Here is a 21,639-nt window from a genome sequence, read left to right as displayed (position 1 = left end):
TATTTTATACTGGAAGATTATTGATTGACCGTGTGTAAAGATGAAAGGAATATGGTCCGGGTGCGGTCAAAAAAGAACAAAAAAATAGTAATGGAAGATTATTGATTGACCGTGTGTAAAGATGAAAGGAATATGGTCCGGGTGCGGTCAAGAAAAACTCAAATAGTAGAAATATACTAATTTAATGAGCCAACGTTTCGCCCCACGTTGGCTCATTAAATTAGTATATTTCTACTATTTGAGTTTTTCTTGACCGCACCCGGACCATATTCCTTTCATCAAGTATTTTATAATTATTAAATTAGAAAAAATAATGAACCATGAAATGATTTATGAAAAGAATCTGAAGGGAATATATTCTATTTGTCAATATTCGTGTAGAAAATCAAAAAGCCTTTTATGAATAATAATTAAAATTTAAGATAGTTCTGGTTCATATTAGTTATTTCCTGTAAGTCGTGTTACCTCTTTGGTTACACTCAAGAGCCTTTCATGGATTTCAAATTTTTGGAAGGTGAAAAAAAAATTTCAAAAGAAACTAATTATAAAACTGGTTTGGTCTTAGCTACGATAACAGGTAAGTGTAGATAAATACATTTTTTGTTTGATCTTTAGATTGACAGATCATTTATTGAATTATAATAGTTCCTCTGTAAAATTCTTCCTTTTTAGGTGGCACAGCAGTTTTAAGTTCAATAATTTGTTTACCTTTCATATTACCTGCTTTAAGAAAAGTTTGTTTGCCCTTTGTTCCTGCTACAACAAAACAGGTAGAGAATGTTTTTCTTGCTCTCCGTGGAAAGACGGGGAGTCTTATTGACATAGGTAGTGGAGATGGAAGAATAGTAAGTAATTCAGAGTACTTTTTACATTTAAAATACATTGTTTTGAATCATAGTTCCTCTTTTTTTTATGTGGCTTTGATTTTAGCCCGCTATTTAATATTGAATTTAATTCCAACTAGATAAACTTAGTTAAAATAGTTAATTTAAATTTGTTCATGAAAGATCGTGACTGAGCTCGACATCCCTGGAAATAATTTTAATTAATTAGCGTATGTAGCTATAATCTCTATTGAAAAATGGAGAGCATGAAACATTCATTATTAACTTGGTAAAAAGGTCTTTTGGACATATTGTTTAATTTAGTTCTGAGAAAATTAATATGAATAACAGTGTAATTAAATAGATGGTACAATTAAGATAAAACTATTCTTTTGTTAATAATAATAATAGGTTATTTTAGATAAAATGATTTTTATAATATACTGATGACTCAAGAATAACCAGTCATTTTTATCTGTTGCTGATTTATAGAACTTATAATTGGGGGTAAAATAAATACTTTGAAATCAAGATTGTTGTATTTTGGAACAGTAGTTAGAATTTAAAAAATAAGTTTTGAATGCCGAAAAGAATACTTATGTATTGTTTTCTAGGGTCTTTAAATTGGTTGAAGGGAGATAGATTATTTGAAAATATCCTGACAGTATTTAGAAATTTCTCAATAGTATAAATTTTATATAAATATCTTTTCAATTGGACTTGACAATCTAGCAGGACTATCTGCTTGAGTCCATGTAAATTAAATGAACAGAAAAGGAAGTTTGGCAAACTGTATTTTTAGTCTGTTAAATCCTAAAATGGACAAGTATTAAATTTTGTCTAAATATATTTGTCTACCTGAATGAGAATACGAGAGGATTTCAAAAACAAAGTGACACTCCAAAAGCAGGATTTCATCCAAATAAGGTTATGTTGTGCATTTGGTGGAATTGGAAAAGTGTTCTTTATTTTGAGCTCCTCTCGCCCAACCAGACCATTAGTTCTGCAGTATACTGTGGCCAGTTGGAACAATTAAAGCATCCAGCATTGGATAATCGAAAAACTATAGTTTTCCATCACAATAACACCCGTCCTCACGTTTCTTTGCAGACCCAGCTGAAAATATCGGAGTTTGGCTGGGATTTGAATAACCAACCACCCTATTGCCTCAAAAAATTTTCACTTATTTCGGGCCCTTCAAAACTCTCCTAATAGGAAACACTTTAATTAGCTCGAGGACTGCAAAATGCACATAGAGGAGTTCATTACATAAAAATTTGAGAAGTTCTGGGAGGACGGAATTGAAAAATTACCTGAAAGATGGCAACATGTAATAGATCAAAATGGGTCATATATAATTGTTTAAAAATATTTACAGGAATCTGAAGTTTTTATTATTGCAATCACCAGTAAAAAATGCTACAAACTTATATACTATGCTAAGGATCAATTTACTTGTTTAGAGAGTGGAAATCAACAACTGTTTTTAATAAAAATATTTATATAATAGTATAATTAGGAATTTTCTGCGACTGGAGCTTGTTTTGTACTCTTGTATCATAATTTTTATTATTAATAAATCTGAATGTATTAGCAGTAGATATTGTTTTTATATATTGCCAGTAAATAATATTATTCATATGTTCTATTAATTGATGTAATATTATAGGTCATTGAAGCAGCAAAGCACGGTTTCAAATCTGTTGGTGTAGAACTCAACCCCTGGTTGGTATTTTATTCGAAAATAAATTCTATAAGACTTGGATTTTCGAAAAATGCTAATTTTTATTGTCAAGACCTTTGGAAGTTCCAACTTCAGCCTTATAAAAATGTCGTTATATTTGGTGTGAAAGAAATGGTAAGCATTTTGTATTATTTATATATTTATACTAAAATACCATTTTTGTTCACCAAACATTTGCCTGATTTAAATTGTTGTAAAATAAATGAAAATATTGAAATTATAATTATGTGCATACATAGGTTTGCGAGAATAGACTTACATATACTTTTTTTTTTACATCCATGCATTGGATATACACCGAAACATTTCTTTAGTCTTTACAGTATCATCTCATGCCTAATGGACAGTTCACTATGTACAATGCAGCTATAATCTAAGTATAGCGATGGATTTATAATTTAAGACAAATGTTGATCAAGCATTATGCCAAAATTTCAAAGAGAGATGTGGAAGTAACTCTATAGACTAATAAGGTAGAGTAAGGCCTAATTAAAAAGAATAAGGTTCTTGGAACTGATGAGAATGGTCTTAGTTTTTACATCAGCCTAAATTAATTGTTTACTACCCATACATTGACTACTGTCAATATCTTGTCATTTTTGGATTCCCCTAAGCATCTCGGTAGCACGAACAGACCAGTAAATTTGGAGGTCATAATAATGTAAGAGGTATTGAGGATGGTGGAAAGAGTCAAGATCATTAATATAGATAGAGGAAAGTGAAATGTTGTCCCTTGAGGAACACCAGGTGTTTTTAGAAGGGGAGAGGAAAGTAATTTGTTAGGAATGATAGCTGTTCAGGGATGAAGAGACCAGAAGAAAAGAAAAAAAGTTAAAATACTATTTGATAAAGAGAGGTTATGGAGTTTGGAAAAGATGATCTCATGATTAACCAAGCTTTTAAAAAAATAAAGATTTCTAAGATAGTAATTTGCTGTTTGTTTATAGTGGTTTTAAGGTCTTTGATCATTTCAGCAAACCTGTTTTTGCAGAGTATTGGAATTGAAAACCATATTTAAGAGAATTTAGGTGAGTTTATTGCTAGGAAGGTTTTAATTGAGAGTAGACTAGTCTTTTGAGCATGGAATTGGAATCTATGGAAGAAATAGGGACTTTGTTCGATAGATGAACTATGATTATGAACAGAAAAGTCATAACATGCATAAGAACAGGAAACATAAACATGACCTGAAAGATATGGTTTCCCAGAAATTTGATCCTGGTCATAGTTATTATTTCTGGACTTGAAACTAAAGCATGGTAAGTCTTCTGAGGAAATATTTGGAAAATAAGAACTTTTCAGGATAAAAACAAGTTTTTGGAATAATGCATGAGAAAGAGTACAATAACTGAACTTTTATGTTTTTGGCATAAAAGTATCTTCAAAAAAGTGCACTTGGAAAATTATATTACTTCTTATTTTATTTTTTATTTTTTGGAATTATTTTTCCTTTTAACATTTTTATGAATTGGTATTTGCTTTTGGTTGTTTGAAAATAAAATGGCAGTAAATAAATTTACAAAAACAATATTAATTATTAATAATTTTTCGAGTTTTTACAGTGTGGATAAGACAAAAGAGGCCCTGAATGAATACAGGTGTACGTTTGGCACTAGCAACTAAACTTGTACAGTATGACTCCGGGCCTCTTTTATCTTGGCCACTCGGTATTTTATTCCTCCTCTTGCTGGATTATGATTTCCTTGCATTTCTTTACTAAACCGCATTGAGCTTCTTTATCCGAAAAGTGTCAATCAATCAAGTGACCCACATCTATTAATTGTTATTTTTCTCCTTTCCTAAAGGAAATGTGATTTTCCTCATCTTAATTATTTATGATAATTAGAAAATATGATTATATCTCTAATGAATGATAACAGTAATAAAAGATAGCATTACTAAAATTAAAAATAATATGTTTGTTCATAAGTTTGAAGTACCATATCATTGATAAAATAGTTTGAAGTACCATATCATTGATAAAATATAGTTAATAAGCAAATAAAATGACTAATTTTAACAATTATATAAAAATTAAAAATTATTTTTTTATTTCATCATGATCCATTTTCAGATGGAGGAGTTAACAGAAAAGTTTAATAATGAATTAAAAGACTCTACAGTTGTCGCCTGCCGTTTTCCATTGCCTTCTAAAAAACCTATAAAGATTATAGGGACTGGAATTGATAGAGTATGGGTGTATCATTTTAATGGAGAGTAAATAGAAATTACCAATTATAGTGACCATTATTCTAAATATAGAAATATTAATTTATATTTTTTGTATATATAGTTTTTACTAAGCTAAAAAAAATGTGTTGAAATATAAATATATATATTTCATATTATTTGAACGTTCATTTTCCTTTTCTTGACATCAAGATTTAACTGTATTAATTATTTGGTAGGAAAAAAAAAGTAAACAATATATAAAATAAGAGAAGATAATCATGTGGCCAGCATTTCAAGCCTTCATGAGAGCAAAGAACAAAACAAAAGGTAACTACCAAAATGAGTAAGATGAATTATAGAATTATTAGAAAATAAGAAAACAACTAACATTATAGATATAAAATAATATTGAAAAACATGATTAGTCGTAAGTATTATAAGAAGATAAAGTTAAATTAAGTAAGAGGAATGAACAAATAATGAAATATGTATTAAAATCCAGTTAGTACACATATGTACAAAATTATTTAAAATAAAGTAATTAAAATAGTAGGGAACAAAAACATATATATCTGTGATTAATTACCTACATATATATTTTTTTTAGTAAGATGAAAGACCAAATAATGAAATACGTATTAAAATCCAGTTTGTAAATATATGTAAAAAATTCTTGTTTTTTGTTCTTAGCCCTGATGAAGGTTTGGAAAGTTGGTACTAATAAATAAGTTTTTACTTATTTATTCTTCAATGACCCAAACCCCAATCATCTTTTCCTCATATACATTATCCACGGTCAACTATCTACTAATCATTGAAAATATTGTAAAGCTTTTTCTTGTATACTGACCATTCCCTTCACTTTATAGATATTTTTCTCGCCTACAAAAAACAAGATACTACAAAATAAGAATCTTATTTACAGCTAGTGTTAAGTGTATAAATGGAAAAATGAAAACGAAAAGCAAGAGAAATATAGGAGTTAGTATAAGAAACTAACAAATTGTCAATATCCATAAAATGGTCAGGCCATTCTTTGTTTTTTTTTTATTATCATCATGGTCATCTCATCCCGGATTCAGAGTATATAATCACTGGAGAAAAATAAGACATTTTTCAGTTCTGTAAATGAAATAATGTCAAGGTACTCAAAAATAAAAAAAATTGAGCTGTTCAGATCATGATTTGTTATTTTTAAAACACAAATTTCCAACTTCTTTGATATTAGTGTACCCTTTCCTTAACTTTTCAGTATCCTCCCTTTTGAATTAAAAGCATGCAGATTATGTCTGGCTATAAGAGATAAAATCCCTACGACAGCAAGCATTGTAATGCAGCTGGCAGACGCCTTGTAGTAAGTAAAGATAGCAGGGGAATTGGAGAATGTCTTATGTACATGGAGGAGAGGCAGGAAACAGAAAGGTTAGATTTAGCCTCTTATTTCCTTTTTTCTGTATATTTTTATCAGGTAGGTAATTACACATATTTTAAGGTTAATAAATTATCATTTAAGAATAAAATTTTGGACAAGCCATTGTTGAAACATTGCTGTATCCAGAAAATCTATTTTATGCATGGGTAAGCAAAAGTAATTTATATATGTATATATAGTTGACCATAAAAAATTTATATATAAGATGGTCCGGGTTGCGGTCAAAAGAGAAACAAAAATTTACTACTGTTTATTTTCCGACGTTTCGCCCCACTTTGCAGGGCTTCATCAGGGCTAAAAAGATACAAAAAAAAATGAGAATATTACAACAATAAGATACAATAACATGCAATTTAAGCTAGGATAAATATGTAAAAAAAAAAAGTGATAAAAAAAAAAAAATTACATACAAATAAAAGGAAGGAAGACGTAAAATAGTATCAATATAAAATAAAATTTAATAAACAACGATAAGAATAAAAAATAAATTTTTACATAATATTTATCCTAGCTTAAATTGCCTTATTGTATCTTATTATTGTAACATTCTTTTTTTTTTTTGTATCTTTTTAGCCCTGCAAAGTGGGGCGAAACGTCGGAAAATAAATAGTTTTAAACTATTTTTGTTTCCCTTTTGACTGCAACCCTGACCATCTTCTTATATATAAAAAGTAATTTATAAATTTAATATTTGACTATAGGAGTATTCATGTGTTAAATTTAAATAGTTTTAACATGCTGAATGTTAGCAGCCTGATATAAAGTCCATGTTATATGATAAATTCACAGGAGCTGTTTGTAATTGAAAAGAATTTCCTGAGCAACTTGTTTTGTAACCATATTATCTTTAGATGATAAAATCTCCAACATCTAGGTCATATCATCTTTCCTTCGCTTGGCATGTTCCATGTTTCCTTTCCTAATTTGTTTTCTTTTACTTTAATAGAGTTTAACAACATCTAAAACAAAAGCAGGAGCAACTAACCTCTCAAAATGTATAGCTGAGCTGTTCTGTTATAGGACATTCTCCATTTAGTAGACCTTTTTGGTGATATTTTACACTTAGAGCATCATATTTTAAACATAATAGGGATACTCATGATGTGCTAAATTCAAAACGATTGACAACATCCATGTTATAAGTATAAGATTTTTATCCATTACTTTATTAAGTTTCAAAACAAAAACAACATGAATCACAAGTAACTGACCTCTGGAAACAACAGATTGTCGAGGTTATGTAGTATCTAACTCCAATTGGTTATTGTTAAGTAATCTTGACCAGAAGGCCTGAACAATTAACACAGGATGAGACTTACGGTGCTAGCCCTAAATTTTCCAAGGATGGTGACCTCGTCCTGTAAGGTACTATTTTTGTAGGTACGAAGGAGGGATACAAGCCCGGAGGGTAGCCAGCCGGGTACTATTCCTGTAGATACGAAGGGGTATGTAGGCCCGGCGGGTATTTGTTCAAATTCGTTTTATGTCGAGGATAATTTCGTTAGTTATTTCCTTTACATCCTGGAATCGATGAAGAGCACGAGATTTGTAGTCAGGATCAACACTGCTTCATCGATTTCTTCGTGATTGTTGAGACTAAAAGGAACGATAACTTTAGATTTATTATTGAGGTGAATTGTATATATTATTTTATTTATTTATTTTTCATACAGATAGTCTGATTATGTTCACTTGTCTATTCTTTTGTTTGTATATATTTTAAGAGAGTTTTCTTATTTTATTTTATTTCAATTTTTAATTTTTTTTATACTTATTTATTTTATTTTAGTATGTATGAGATCATTCATCAATATTACCTATTGCCCACAACTGTGTGGCAGATTGTAATATCTATCAATAAATAAATCTATCAATAAAAAAAAAAAAAATTATTGAGGTGTAGATCGTTGACCGTAGTTAATCTAATAATAACTGATTGAGTTGCAGGGCTACCTTCTACGCCATAACCCCTGATGAAGACCTGAAACTCAGTCGAGACGTCGTCATAAAATAAATAAATATGGTTTTGTTTGTTTATGTTGTTCTTTGCTAACCGCACCCCCTACAAACTTCTCCAATAGATTTATTATTGTTTTAAAACAGTCCTAATCTATTTTTTGTTATTTACAAGCGATGGCCGGTCTTCCAATAAATGTAAATGGACAAGAAAGTCGTCGGAGCAATGAACAAGCAAATTAGTTTTGATAATTAAAGGTGTGGTTTGTAGTCCTGTAGTTACAAAAAGCCAAGTAATCTTAGAGATTGCTTGTTTTATTTTTAATTTTCGTGGACTTTACGTATACTGCAACTATAATAAACTTAGAGCATTGAAATAAAATTTGTTCGGTTGGCGATTCAAATTCGGCAGAGGCCGTTGTAGCTGAGGTAGTTGAGACGTCACCTTAGCATCTCCATATTTGAAACGGCGCCGGTTCGATTCCGGTATGGACGGGTTGACTTTTTTTGCGGAGGTCTCACGGAATGAAAACTAGACCATCCCACTCTGGTTAGAATAGGTTAGTCTAGGATAATTCTCCTGGTATGTCAAAAATGACTGGGTAAAGGAGAAAAAATCAACGACTACATGAAAGAGTCACTGTTACGACGTGAACATAAAAGAACTGTCACATTTTTAAAAATACATCGATCAAAGTATCGATGGTGTAGAAAAATAGACTAATGTCCAACCTTTAAATAGATGTAGATTCCATAGAAAGGAATTTATTATTCCTAAATTTTTTAAAAAGTTTTTACTATTTACCGTGAGCGAGTTATCTAGTCTAGACTCTGCAAATTGTAACCCTACACTGCTCAAGCGGTAAAGGGGATAAAATGATTATGATGATATAACTTTTTTTTATTAACTTTCAGTTATTTTTTACATAATATTTATCCTACCTTAATTTACTTTTCTGTATCTTATTGTTTTAAAGTTCTTAGTTGGTTTATGTATCTTTTTAGCCTTGATGAAGCCCTTAAAGTGAGGCGAAACGTCAGACAATAAGTAGTTGAAAACTATTTTGATCTTTTTTTACCGCAACCCTGACCATCTTCTTCGTATTACATTATACATTATACGTCAACCATTTATATATATGATATTGGAGAAAGTTTAGTGAACAATAATTGACCGTATAATATAGGAACTGATTTTTAAAAAAATACATTAAGTAAAACACAATTTTTTCTTCTAACATATAATTAAATATAGTATTTGGGTTCATAATAATATACAAGAAGAAGAAACGACCATATGTTGTTTTTATTCAAAAAGACATGTCCCTTTGGGGAAGGTAACATTTGAATGGTGTTATCAATTCATTGTACGTAATGTGTAAATTTTTATGTAGTTACTTCTAGTGTTAGATTTCCAACAGGACTACACCACAGAAGAATACATTCTTACACTGTATTTTCAAAAGTGAAAACGTAAGTTATTTCTCATTTCTATAACTTTTTTAAATATTGATTAAATTGTCATGAATTTTATGTAAGTATGGATTTTCATTGAATTTAATATGATGAATGGACATAAATTAATTAATTAATTAAATACCCTAATTTTTTTTTCAAATATGTTAATTTTAACTGATGCATATAGTGTTACTGTTGCATCAGATGAATGTAATGTCAAACTTAGTGTTAATTAGTTGATTAAATGCATCTTAAAATAACACTTCCTTATCAGATCATTGATGCGAAATACAAAGAATGACCTTAAAGAAAAAGGCCTATAAATGTATATTTATATGTTTTAGAATGATTGGAGGATAGGTGCAGTTGAGGTTAGGCATATATACAGATCACTTAATGATGTCATATTACTAATGACAACAATCAAACATGATAAGTGTCAATTGCATACTAATATAAAACATTATTAATATATTTTTAGGCAATCGTACTGCCCACATTACTGGCTTTGTACACTGTAAATTCTGTATTACTACAACTCATGAAGGATTTGGGATACAGTACTTTGTAAAGAAGTACTGTTACTAGGCCAATGGTTGTGCAAAGAGGTGATTTGGTCACTATAGTGAGTCGCAGTGAATTAGAAAATAATTATCTGCCACAGGTGGATTCGAAGTCTTGGATATAGCAGCATAGCACCTTACCTATGTGCTACCTACTCCCACAATTTTTTAATTAAATTTCAACGGGAAAAAAAATAAGTTCGTTAGTACAGTGCAATATCATAATTTTATTTTTTTTATTTTTGTGCTATTAGATCCCTATGTGCCCCAATAAGGCAGTCAAATTGTCATTCTCTAGATAACCGACGATTCCAGTTTAGTTGAAAATGTTGAGTTTTATTATTCCAACATCCTTTTAAATTCAATCCTCGGCTATTAGCAAAGCCGAAGGTCCTTTATGAGGACCTTTAGGATCTTTAGAAACTCAGAAAGAAGCAAGAAACTTTTATATTCTGATTTTAGTTTATAAAATGGTCAAAAATATATTTCTGATTTAATCTGTTCAATAAATGTTTTCCATAAAGTATCTGAACAATGATATTTTCCTTGACACAATGTTCAGTTTTTCATCAGAAAACAAATAATATTATCACTCTTTCTTAAATTTTATTCTATGTCTCATTAAACAATGTTTATATGTATCATAAAAAATTGCTTATTTGAAAACTAACTTTGGTTTATTTTTTCAAATATGTAATATTCATAAAATAATAATTTGTTATAAGTAATAATAAGTAAACTTTTAAAAATAAAAATCTTCTCTATTATCTATTCTCAATGTTGTATAGTACTAACCCAGTGTGAACTGTGGTCTAAGCTCACCATTCTGTTGTTTTTTTTCGATTGCATTTTGTTTCATACCATTTTAGTGATATATTTTTATAAAAAGGCTGTCTAATTGCTAGTTTATACGGTACATCAATTTAAAAAAAATTGTAATTCCAGAATTGTGAGGAAATAACAGAAAATCCATAATATCTTAATATACCAACAGTCTTAATATTTAACAAACTACCAAACTGTATGATAAAAAGTGATAACTTTTTAAAAAGCCAACTGATTTCATAAATAGAACAGTAAATTTTTCAGTAAAACTGAAATTTATTTAGTAGTCATCTAGTTAAGTTAGACAACTCGTTAGCAACAACTGATTTTGAAATGTAGATCGTTGGCCTGTTGACACCTGAGCAACTGATTCTCATACTTGATCACTGTAATACAATTATAAAATACATATGTTTCTTTTAAAATAAACAAAAATTGTATAAAAAAAAATATATAATCAAATTACATAATAATGCTAAGTAAATATTATTTTCTACAAATTTAAGTACTATACTTAATTGATTTGAATAATCAGGGTTTTTTTGTTTCTGTGCATACCTCAAACTACCTACTTTATTCCAGGAAAACACAAAAAAGATGAATATAATTAATTACACTTTAAAGTTACCTAAAATATAATAATGAAGAATGCGAATAAAATTATTTTCCTAAATGTTTTAAGCTACAATAACGTTTGCACTTTAAAAAAGCTGAAAATAATTTAACCCAAAATTGAATTGAGTGTGTTTTCGATAATTCTATTACTTCATAATAAGAATTTTTTAAAAATTGTTATTGCCCTCCACAATATGGGGTTATTGACAAAACAGCATGCCTATGTATGAGCGTCAGTCTGGGTCTACATAAGAACAAATGTAGAATTGGCTTCTGTCGCAACTCTTTTGTACACTTCACAATCCTGGACCATGGTAAACACATGAACTCCAGGATTGTGAGGTTTTTGAACTAAGTGGTTCATGGTTTGTAATGTGATGGCTTAATAAGTTCTGGCTTTGAAATAATAACTGTAACTCCTAATGACCCATAAGTTAGTTGTATAATTATGTTTTAGCCTACCCCCAAGATAAGATGAGATCGACCAGGGTTGTGAGGAAACAGTTCACAAATCCCAACAATAGGTTGCTAACCAGGCGATAAAACATGAGCTTGCAAAAACTAATAGGTTACAGACAGATTCATTGGGAATGTCCCAGTATTTTCAATCATACTAATTTTTTTATCATGTACGTCCTTCAGAATTGACGAGTTTTCAAACGTTCCCGGGTTGTGAGTCTTAAAATATGAGATAGACATGTTATCTAAAATCTAAACAGTCTGGATAAATTCATTTTCCTTAAAGTATTTAGTATTACTGAGCATTCTTGTCAGAAATCCTGCATTTTTTCTGTCTCTCGTTCCAAATCTTTGGTAGGAGCAATCAAATATATAATGGTTAACCCTGAGACACTCCATGGTTATCAGGAAATCGAACTATGAGAATTTTTTATTACTTATTACTGCAATAAAACAACAATTCCAAATGAGTGAGTTTGTAGTGCGGTCCTTCCTCTAAATAAAGACTTTTTTTTCATATCCATATATTAATAGTAAAAACCTACAATCATCCAGGGACAAAAATCATAAATTGAAGAGAGAATGACCCTAATAAAGCATTTGAAATTTGTGTAGTGTGAATAGCAAGGAAAAAAATAATAAAATAATCAAGATTTTATTATATTTCTTTCCAGGAATTTATTTTATACCCTTTATCCACTTCTTTATTCTTAATATCATCTGAGCAACATTTTGGGCTCTTCTTTCCATTAACAGGTCCTACAAATAAAAATATTTACAATCAACAATTTTACAATTAAGAAAGAGTTACGATCAACTAAGTTTATGTTGCACCCAAATAAAAATTTTTTTTACGCATTTACATACAGACAATTCAATATTTAAATATACATTCATTTCACTAATCTATAACCATTTACACATATACAATTTTTTTGAGATTAAGGCAAAATTTCTTAATTATTGTTAATATTTTTGTAAGTTGTAGGATTAAAACTAATTATTTATTTTTAAAATAATCAAGATTTTTTTTAATGTCATAATCAGGTAAAGTGGAAAAAAAAAATTGTATTTATTTAAGAAAAAATGGCATTAAATTAGGCCTCTTTAATAGGTAAAAAACTTTCAAAATAAAAATTACAATATGGATGATTTTAAACAATTTACTTGAAATACCTAACTACTTGAACAAAACATTTTTGAATAGTAAACAGATAATGATTTATAGATTGCTCATCAATATTCGTCCAAATGCTTTGGGCGTGAATACTGTTCATTGATTCACTGTATTCATGCCTTCATTTTTCCACTTTCATTGTTCCAGTGTGTCCATTTCACGGGACTTAAGAGGTCGAAAGCCAATGTCTTGGAGGCAGACCTATTTTGGCCTTTTTTTTGACACTTTTTGGACCATCATATAGTAGGGGTATTCATGATGTTGTGTTAAATGTTATATGTTTTACCATGTTAAATGTTATAACTATAAGATTGTGAGCAGCCCAATTTGAAGTCATGTTAAACGTTAAATGCATAAGAGTCCCTAGTGGATTTTCTCAGCAACTTGTTGTATAAGCCTTTATGTTTATAACCTTCCTTCCAGACCCTCATGTTATTGTTTACTTCAGTTTTGATTTAAGTAATTAATTAAAACATGCCTAGAGTGAGTGAAAAGTGGAATTTGTGTGAAAGTTTAGCTTATGAGTCTTATTGATCTTCAAACTTGTGAAGAAGAGAATGAAGATGAGCTAATTGACAACTGTATTGAAAGTCACAACAACTAATATGGCGGCGATCTCAACTGGTCTATTGTGTGACGTCATTCTCGATTTAACTGACCAAGTAACAGACTCTCAGCCATGTTAAATGTTATTTCGTTTTACCACGGCAAAAGAAGGCAATTTTTTTCGATTTAACACGAGTTTTTCCATTTAACACGCTTTAACATAGATCATGAATACCCCTAGTATAGTGAAGATTTTTAGGCAATAAATTAGGAAATAAATAGCTCAGTGATTCTGACCAAATCACCTCCTTGCACAACTGTTGGTCTAGTAACATTACTTCCTTACAAAGTTCAGCACCCCCGACCCTTCAAAGGTTGTAGCGGTACAGATTTAATTAAAATGATTTAGTAGTCTTCGAATTTGTTGTAACTTTTGTAACATTAAAACAAAGTATAGTTTTAGTATTAAGAAAGTTTATTTACAATAAGCTTACCAATCTTATAAAAATAAAGTTTACCAATCTTTATTTAACATACTGAAATATTGATTTCTTTTTTTTTTTTTTTTTCAGGTTCCACCGCAGCAGGCTGTTGGTTTGAATGTATATTTTGTAGTCAATTTGAATCTGTCATGATAAGGCTCTTAAGGCAAAAGGTACTTTTCTCATTTTCAATGTATTTTACCTTATTTTATTGAATAATATTCGAACAAACATTAATGTGATTTTGTTTCTTAACCTTAACTTACAATCTTTTGATACCAGCTGTTGATATTTAAAGTTTAAATTTAGAATTAAAAATTCTCTATTAATATTATGAGAAAGTTTATACCTGAGAGTCATTTTTTATATATAAAATAATTTACTGAATTAAAACTGTAGGATTTAAGAAATATATTTTTATCTGAAGAATAAAACAACTTTATCAAAAAGGATTTTTTTGTTGATTCAAATGAAACAAAAACTTAGTTAATGCTACCTGCGCATAAGATATGTAAATAATATACAACATAAGAAAGAATAAGATTTTTTTAAATTCTTAGCTAAAAATAGCAATCACGGAATAATATTTACCTTATTTAAACATCAATTATTTAAAGGTTACTCATTGATTTATATTAAAATGGGAAAAAGTTAATAATTAAATTTTATTTTATTATGAAATGATAAACTATTTTTTGCTAAGGAGATTAGGGGAGGGGAGTGAAGTGTGGTGCATTACAAGATGTTCTCTCTATCGCATAGAAAAAATATTTGTGCCCTTTAATGGAATATGGTGTAGACCTGCTTATAATGAAATCCCAAATAACACAGAACAGAGCCCATGGACAAGCATCATTCTCGACCCACAACCATGAAGCAAATTTTCCTGGTGCATCTCTAGTACTCCCGAGATATATGTTTGCACGTGAACACAGATGGCGCAGCCATATGTACCAGAAATAATGCAGGTGATGCCATGTTATGCTGTAATTGGTTCCTTCTCTCTACCAAATGGTTGGTAAGAATAACACAGATAGGCTTTCTGTGGTCCCAACCAAGCCTTCTCCTACAGTTTAGCTCTGCCAAATGTACAATTGAGGAAAACCAAAAACTCAAAGTTCATCAGAAGCACAAGAGGAATACAGTAGATAAATCATGGTCATTATAATTGAATCCGATACCGAAGATCTTGTCTAGAAAACGAAATGTTGCCTCTTTCAGAAAGAAGACTGGGCACAATTTTCTTTTTGAAGATTTGTTCAGAAGCGATGTCTTCGAGAGCCTACTCTGCAAATTTTACAAACTCGAAGAAATGACTGCAGCTCATCTAGTACTTCCATGCCTCATATTTCGGCATAATTAAAAAATAAACATAACTCTTATCTTTTGACTTGTAATTTTACCTAAAACAATATGTACTCTAGGCTGGATAATCTGAACATTTCATGTTATTTAAATCAAGAATTATGAAAAAAAATGAAGAGAGGATGGCTACGACTGCGATGTTATGATGCAGCGAAGACCTGTAACCATGAAGATTTGTAGGTTCCATGTAGTTCCTGTGATGATTATGATCTATTAAATAGTTAATATTGAATTAGAGCTCATCTGTTCTATAATCTTATAGAATTTACTTTCTATGAGCTCTTAATCAAAGAAAGTTCTCTCTGCTCTTGATAAAGAACAGTCAGGCAAAAACTGTATATGACTTTATACGTGCTAAAACAAAATAATAAAAAAAACTGCTAAAAGTCAGGAAGAAACTGGATTTTTGACAAACTGAAGAATAGTCAATAATGTTCTAAAATTTGTAAATTTAATAAAATAAAAAAAAAAATTTAGTTCACCAATACTTTGTAGATGAAAGAGGCTGTGATGACCTAGAGTGTTTTGGTGAGGGTCCTCACTTTGGTTCAATTTCACTTAAGCCATTCTCATAAAATGAACTTTAATACTCCTATTCTAGTTCCCAGCCAAACCAGTAAGTTTTATATTGCCGGGTTGATAAAAAGGATCCATTTACCACCTTAAAGACTAGTTCCTCTCGAGCACTGCTAATATCGGTAGATAGTTGAAATAAAATGCCACTTTAGAGACTAGAAGATAGTTGAAATAAAACAAAAGCATTATTGTACTATAAATAAACTACCTTTTCATTCGTTTTTTTACTAGTTAATTTTTACTGCAACAACTTTTATGATTTAAATTATCCATTGTATTGAGGAGAAGATGGTGTGGTCAATGAAAAACACAAATAAGTTCGATTAACTTTTTTACTTACGATTAACGTTTCGGCTAGAGTTTCTAGCCTTCTTCAGGGCTAAAAACAGAACAAGATAACAACCACAGTAAGTATAGAAAAATAAAAAGGAAGTATAAACAGAATAATTTTACACATAAAATGAATAATTTTACAAAATAGAATTAATAAAATGAAGTGATGAGAGAAGCGGGAAATAAAATGTATAAATAGGTAATTGAAAAAGTGGGTAAAATAACATAATTAAGGAAATGAAATAAAAATGAAGTTATATAATGCAAATGCCATCTTCTCCTCATTCATCATCCACGGTCAACTATCTCTCATAATTATCCATTGTATTGTTTGAACGACCATTTTCTCTATAAGTCATTTTCTGTTGGATTATTCTAAATAGGCATATTTACGTCTAGTGCAAATACTGTTGTTAATCTCTGTAAATAAATTGAAATGTTAAAAAAATAAATAAATTGTCTCTATATTAGTTAAATATTTAAATTACGTTAAAATAGCTATTCAAAAAAATAAAAAAAGGAAAACAATTTATGCTAACTTGGCATGCAAAGGGATCAAACTCTAGCTTATTTAAGTTAAATTAACTTTGCAAAAGTTTCTGAAATTGATAATCGTATTGCAGATGTGGCAGACTTCGCTGAAGCGGTTTTGCAGAAGACCACTTCATGCTGCTAAACTGATAGAACAAACAAGAAGACCTGTAGCGGAGAAAGATTTGAAAGAAGGAAATGAGATTGAAGGGTTTATAGTCAACCGTGTAGCATTTGTCCCAGAATTTTCATTAACACTCATTAAATTACGCCACATGAGAACTGGTTGTGAGTACCTTCATATGGCACGGGATGATTCCAATAATGCATTCTGTGTCGGTTTCAGAACGACTCCTACCGACTCGACTGGTTTACCTCACATATTAGAACATACTACCCTTTGCGGAAGTAGAAATTATCCCTGTCGTGATCCATTTATGAAGATGTTAAACAGATCAATGGCTACATTTATGAACGCCATGACTGGACCTGACTACACAATTTACCCTTTTTCAACTCAAAATAAGACTGATTTCAGAAATTTAATGTCCGTTTATTTGGATGCAGTATTCCAACCAGAACTTAGAGAATCTGATTTTAAACAAGAAGGTTGGAGACTGGAGCATGAGTTACTATATGACAAAGAATCTCCAATCATAATTAAAGGTGTGGTTTTTAATGAAATGAAAGGTGTCTATGGTGAAAATCAGACACTTTTTAATGAAGCACTTATGAATAACATGCTTCCTTCTAATACCTACCGTGTTTCTTTTGGTGGGGATCCAAAACATATTCCCACTTTAACTTATAGTGATCTGAAGACTTTCCATAAGAAGTTTTACCACCCTAGTAATTGTCGTATATTTTCGTATGGAAATTTCCCCCTGCAAGATCATTTGGTTTTTATTAACAAAGCATACTTAGCTGATTATCCCGATACTAACGATTTCTCAAAGTCGACTCTTGTCCCCTCGGAAGATAGATGGGACTCTGAAAGAAGAAAGGAAATTACCTGTAAATTTGATCCTTTAGCGCCTGACAAGAAAAAACAATCTAATATTGCAGTATCTGTCCTCTGTAATGATATTAAGAATATTCAAGAAACATTCGTGTTTCAGATATTATCCGAGCTGTTGGTGAGAGGTCCAAATTCTGCATTTTATAAGTCATTAGTCGAACCAAATATCGGAGGAGGTTTTAGTCATGTTACGGGTTATGAATCCCATACTAGAGATACCATGTTTTCAGTTGGTTTAATGGGCGTTGATCCAATTGATTTCGAACGTATCGTTAATATTTATCATAAGACCGTCGACAATATAATTAATGAAGGCTTCGACGAAAATCAGATAAAAGCTATTCTTCATAATATTGAAATAAATACTAAACATCAAACTGCTGATTTCGGGCTCGGAATGCTTTTTGGTGTTACCCCTGTGTGGAATCATGATGGAGATGTGGTCAGAGCTGTAAAAGTAAATGATAAAGTCATGAAGTTTAAAAAATCCATAGCAGATAACCCTTTATATTTGCAAGATATGGTACAGGAATATTTCAAGGATAATACCCATAGGTTAATCTTGACGATGATACCCGACATAGATTTTGAAAGGAAAGAAGAGGAACACATCAATCAAGTTTTGAACCGAAAACTTGAAGTCCTTCTTCCACACCAAAGGGAAAATATTTACGACATGGGCTTAGAGTTGAGCAAGGAGCAAGAAAACAACAAGAACATTGACTGCCTCCCAACCCTGTGTGTATCCGACCTCAGCAAAGATATTGAGAGGGTCAATCTCAAAGGATTTCAAGTCAGTGGGCTTCCCGTACAAGTATGTTCAGTTCCTACAAATGGCTTAACTTACATCCGTGGTGTGATCAATGCATCTATCCTCTCAGAAGAAGCTAAAAGTGTTTTACCTTTTTTTTGTAATATCATTACAAAAATGGGGACTAAATCTCACAATTACCGCCGCCTTGACCAATTGATCACGTTAAAAACTGGTGGTTTATATTTTTCCCCTCACATTGCAGAAAGCACATTTGAAACTAGCTCTTTTGAGGAAGGTGTAACTTTTAGTTCTTCTTGTCTAGATAAAAATTTAAAAGGTATGACAAATATTTTAACAGAGATATTTACAGAATTGACATTGACTGATATAAAAAGACTCGAGACTTTAGTCAAAACAATTGCTACAGAAGCCATTACTGGAATAGCAGATAGTGGACATCTATATGCTATGTCTACTGCTTCCGCTCTTGTTTCTACTATCGCCCAGCATAAAGAAAGATTTGGAGGTTTGTCGTATGTTCAAACTATGAAGCAGCTCTCCCAAAGTTCAGATCTTGGTGAAACATTAGATATGATGCAAGGAATAGCTGATATAGTTTTGAAGAAGAAAATTATGCGCATTAGTTTAAATATAAGTCCTGAATCAGAAGAGAAAAGTCTTGCAGCATTAGATGAAATGCTGGGAAAGTTTCCCGGTGAACATAAAACGCCGTTTAAATTGACAAAAAAAGAAAAACCTGTTCAGAAGATAAAAGGATACCACTACATTTTCCCATTCCAGGTCAACTATGCTGCTTTATCTATACCCACTGTAGAGTATGCTCATGATGATTTTCCAGTATTAAGGGTATTAGCTCGACTCCTATCCTCAAAATACCTTCTTCCCCGGATTAGAGAGAAAGGCGGTGCTTACGGAACAGGAGCTAATATTTCGACATCTGGCATCTTCAGCTTTTTTTCTTTTTCGGACCCCAAACCTATCAATTCATTCGATATTTTTAATGAAGCTCAGGAATGGGTCCAATCTGGAAGTGAGTATACGGAACAGGATGTAGAAGAAGCCAAACTTGGAGTTTTCCAGTCTCTTGATGCACCGATACCTCCTAGTGCCAAAGGTAGCCGGCAGTTTTTATACGGTATTTCGGATGATCTATTCCAAAAACACCGAGAAGTTATAATGAAGTGCAATAAAGCAGATTTAATAAGAGTTTCAAAAAGGCTTAATTCCACTTGTCAAGGAAGAGCTCTTTTAGGACCCGAGAATAGAGACTTGATCATGAGAACCGGCGAAAAATGGGAAGTAAGAAGAGTAGATACATCACCACCTATTCCAACATAATATATGTTTATTTACCGTTCCTGGTTGTAAATATGCAAAATTCAAACACCTTGATTGTAGTTATTATTTTAAGTTTTATAGCCATTAATTTAAAATGGTATATGCTTTGTTATTAGTTTTAATGTTTGCATATGTAAATCTAAAAATACCTTCTTCTTTTTTTTTTTTTTTAAGATGGTATAGAAATTAGGTGTCTTTCAATTCCTATCCATGACTTGAATTCTGGTAGAGTTTTTTATGAATGGAAAACTCTCATTGCATAAAACCTTTTTGTGTTTGATAACCATCCGTAAAGATGCATTATGGAAAGTAAATGGTATTTGTCAATGTAGCTGGTACTGAAAAACCATAATCTAGCTAAACTAATTGGTTGGTTACATTGCAATTCAATGGCTATTGTATAGTACAATCTTATAGTAGAACAATTTTTTTTTTATTGAAAAATATGTGGAATGTTTGTTGTAAATTTTTTTTTTTATATTGAAAAATGGATTCTTTATTCAAAACAACTAAATCTAGATTTTTCAGAATCTAAAAACTATTTATTTATTTTTATATTATTTAAATTAGAAACATAAAATGTTTTTGTATAAATTATTAATTTAAAATAGAGCAGTTAAGAAGTTTTAAAATTAATCTTGATTTCATTTCATACCTAATATTTTTATTTCAATCTTAAATTTGTCTTGAGCCTCTTGGAAAGAATATTAAATAATTGTACCAATCATAAAAGTTAATAATTGACTACATGACTCAGTCGATAAACATGGTCTCTAACATTTATTGTGGACTGATGTCCAGAAACATCACTGAATTTTTTAGGGCTGATTTCTAATAAGACATTTGAAGGAAATTTTTACCTTAGGTTCTCCAAAAAGGTGGCAATCATTATTACTAGATTAGATTGTACATTGATAACTGGAAGGTATCCAAAAAAGTGGCGAAGGTGACCAATTCCCAAACCGTTTAAAAATGAATTGCCCACTACTTCAATAGGGATTTTTCCCCCCTATTAATTTACAGCACAAGGCAAACTTATTGTTATAGTCAGATTAAATATTAAACGATTTTATTATTAAAAAATAAACCATTTCGCATTGAATAACTGCCCAAAAGCATTCAAGACCTAAATGTCACACAAAGGGAGGAAGTGAGTACCCAAAAGGCAGCAAAACATAATATTTATGGTGGAAGATTATTGATTGACCGTCTGTATAGATGAATGGAATATGTCCGGGTGCGGTAAAAAAAAACTCAAATAGTAGATAATTATACTATTTTATTGAGCCAATGTTTCGCCCCACGTTGCAGGGCTTCGTCAGGGCTAAAAAAGATACAAACACTATAGTTACAAAAAGAAAAAACATAAGTGTAAAATAACAGGGGTATAAAATGTAAAGTAACTCTCTTTAATATTTCTTCTCTTATCTATCTGTTACTATTACCCTTT

At 30.7% G+C, this 21,639-nt stretch overlaps 2 protein-coding genes and 1 long non-coding RNA gene across 3 annotated transcripts; 2 read left to right on the top strand and 1 right to left on the bottom strand.

Moving 5' to 3' along the window:
* The first annotated feature begins 425 nt into the window (after positions 1 to 425).
* Positions 426 to 4,916, top strand: LOC106678986 (ATP synthase subunit C lysine N-methyltransferase). The gene is made up of 4 exons (XM_014417876.3): positions 426 to 577; positions 673 to 845; positions 2,494 to 2,682; positions 4,643 to 4,916. The coding sequence occupies exons 1-4, from the start codon at positions 493 to 495 to the stop codon at positions 4,787 to 4,789; spliced, it is 594 nt and encodes a 197-aa protein (XP_014273362.1). The 5' UTR covers positions 426 to 492; the 3' UTR covers positions 4,790 to 4,916.
* A 4,519-nt stretch (positions 4,917 to 9,435) lies between these two features.
* LOC106678994 (presequence protease, mitochondrial) lies at positions 9,436 to 20,241 on the top strand. Its single transcript, XM_014417894.2, has 3 exons — positions 9,436 to 9,601; positions 14,344 to 14,426; positions 17,151 to 20,241. Exons 2-3 carry the CDS (start codon positions 14,403 to 14,405, stop codon positions 20,187 to 20,189), a joined length of 3,063 nt encoding a protein of 1,020 aa, XP_014273380.1. The 5' UTR covers positions 9,436 to 9,601; positions 14,344 to 14,402; the 3' UTR covers positions 20,190 to 20,241.
* On the bottom strand, positions 11,316 to 14,350 carry LOC136797127 (uncharacterized). The gene is made up of 3 exons (XR_010844964.1): positions 14,266 to 14,350; positions 12,738 to 12,807; positions 11,316 to 11,360 (listed from the first exon to the last, which is right to left on the bottom strand). It is a non-coding gene; the product is annotated as an uncharacterized lncRNA (long non-coding RNA).
* Positions 20,242 to 21,639: the final 1,398 nt, after the last annotated feature.

Source organism: Halyomorpha halys, unplaced genomic scaffold, assembly GCF_000696795.3.
Source record: "Halyomorpha halys isolate HHAL.00 unplaced genomic scaffold, Hhal_1.1 Scaffold171.1, whole genome shotgun sequence".
Lineage (NCBI taxonomy): Eukaryota > Metazoa > Arthropoda > Insecta > Hemiptera > Pentatomidae > Halyomorpha > Halyomorpha halys.
The sequence above is the reverse complement of the archived record's forward strand: the minus strand, read 5'-3'. Positions and strand labels throughout refer to the sequence as shown.

Coding starts and splice junctions, on each gene's coding strand:
- LOC106678986 (XM_014417876.3), top strand. CDS start 493: ATGGATTTCAAATTTTTGGAAGGTGAAAAAAAAATTTCAAAAGAAACT. Junction 578..672: donor GGTCTTAGCTACGATAACAG/GTAAGTGTAGAT, acceptor CTTCCTTTTTAG/GTGGCACAGCAGTTTTAAGT. Junction 846..2,493: donor GTAGTGGAGATGGAAGAATA/GTAAGTAATTCA, acceptor GTAATATTATAG/GTCATTGAAGCAGCAAAGCA.
- LOC106678994 (XM_014417894.2), top strand. CDS start 14,403: ATGATAAGGCTCTTAAGGCAAAAG. Junction 14,427..17,150: donor TAAGGCTCTTAAGGCAAAAG/GTACTTTTCTCA, acceptor ATCGTATTGCAG/ATGTGGCAGACTTCGCTGAA.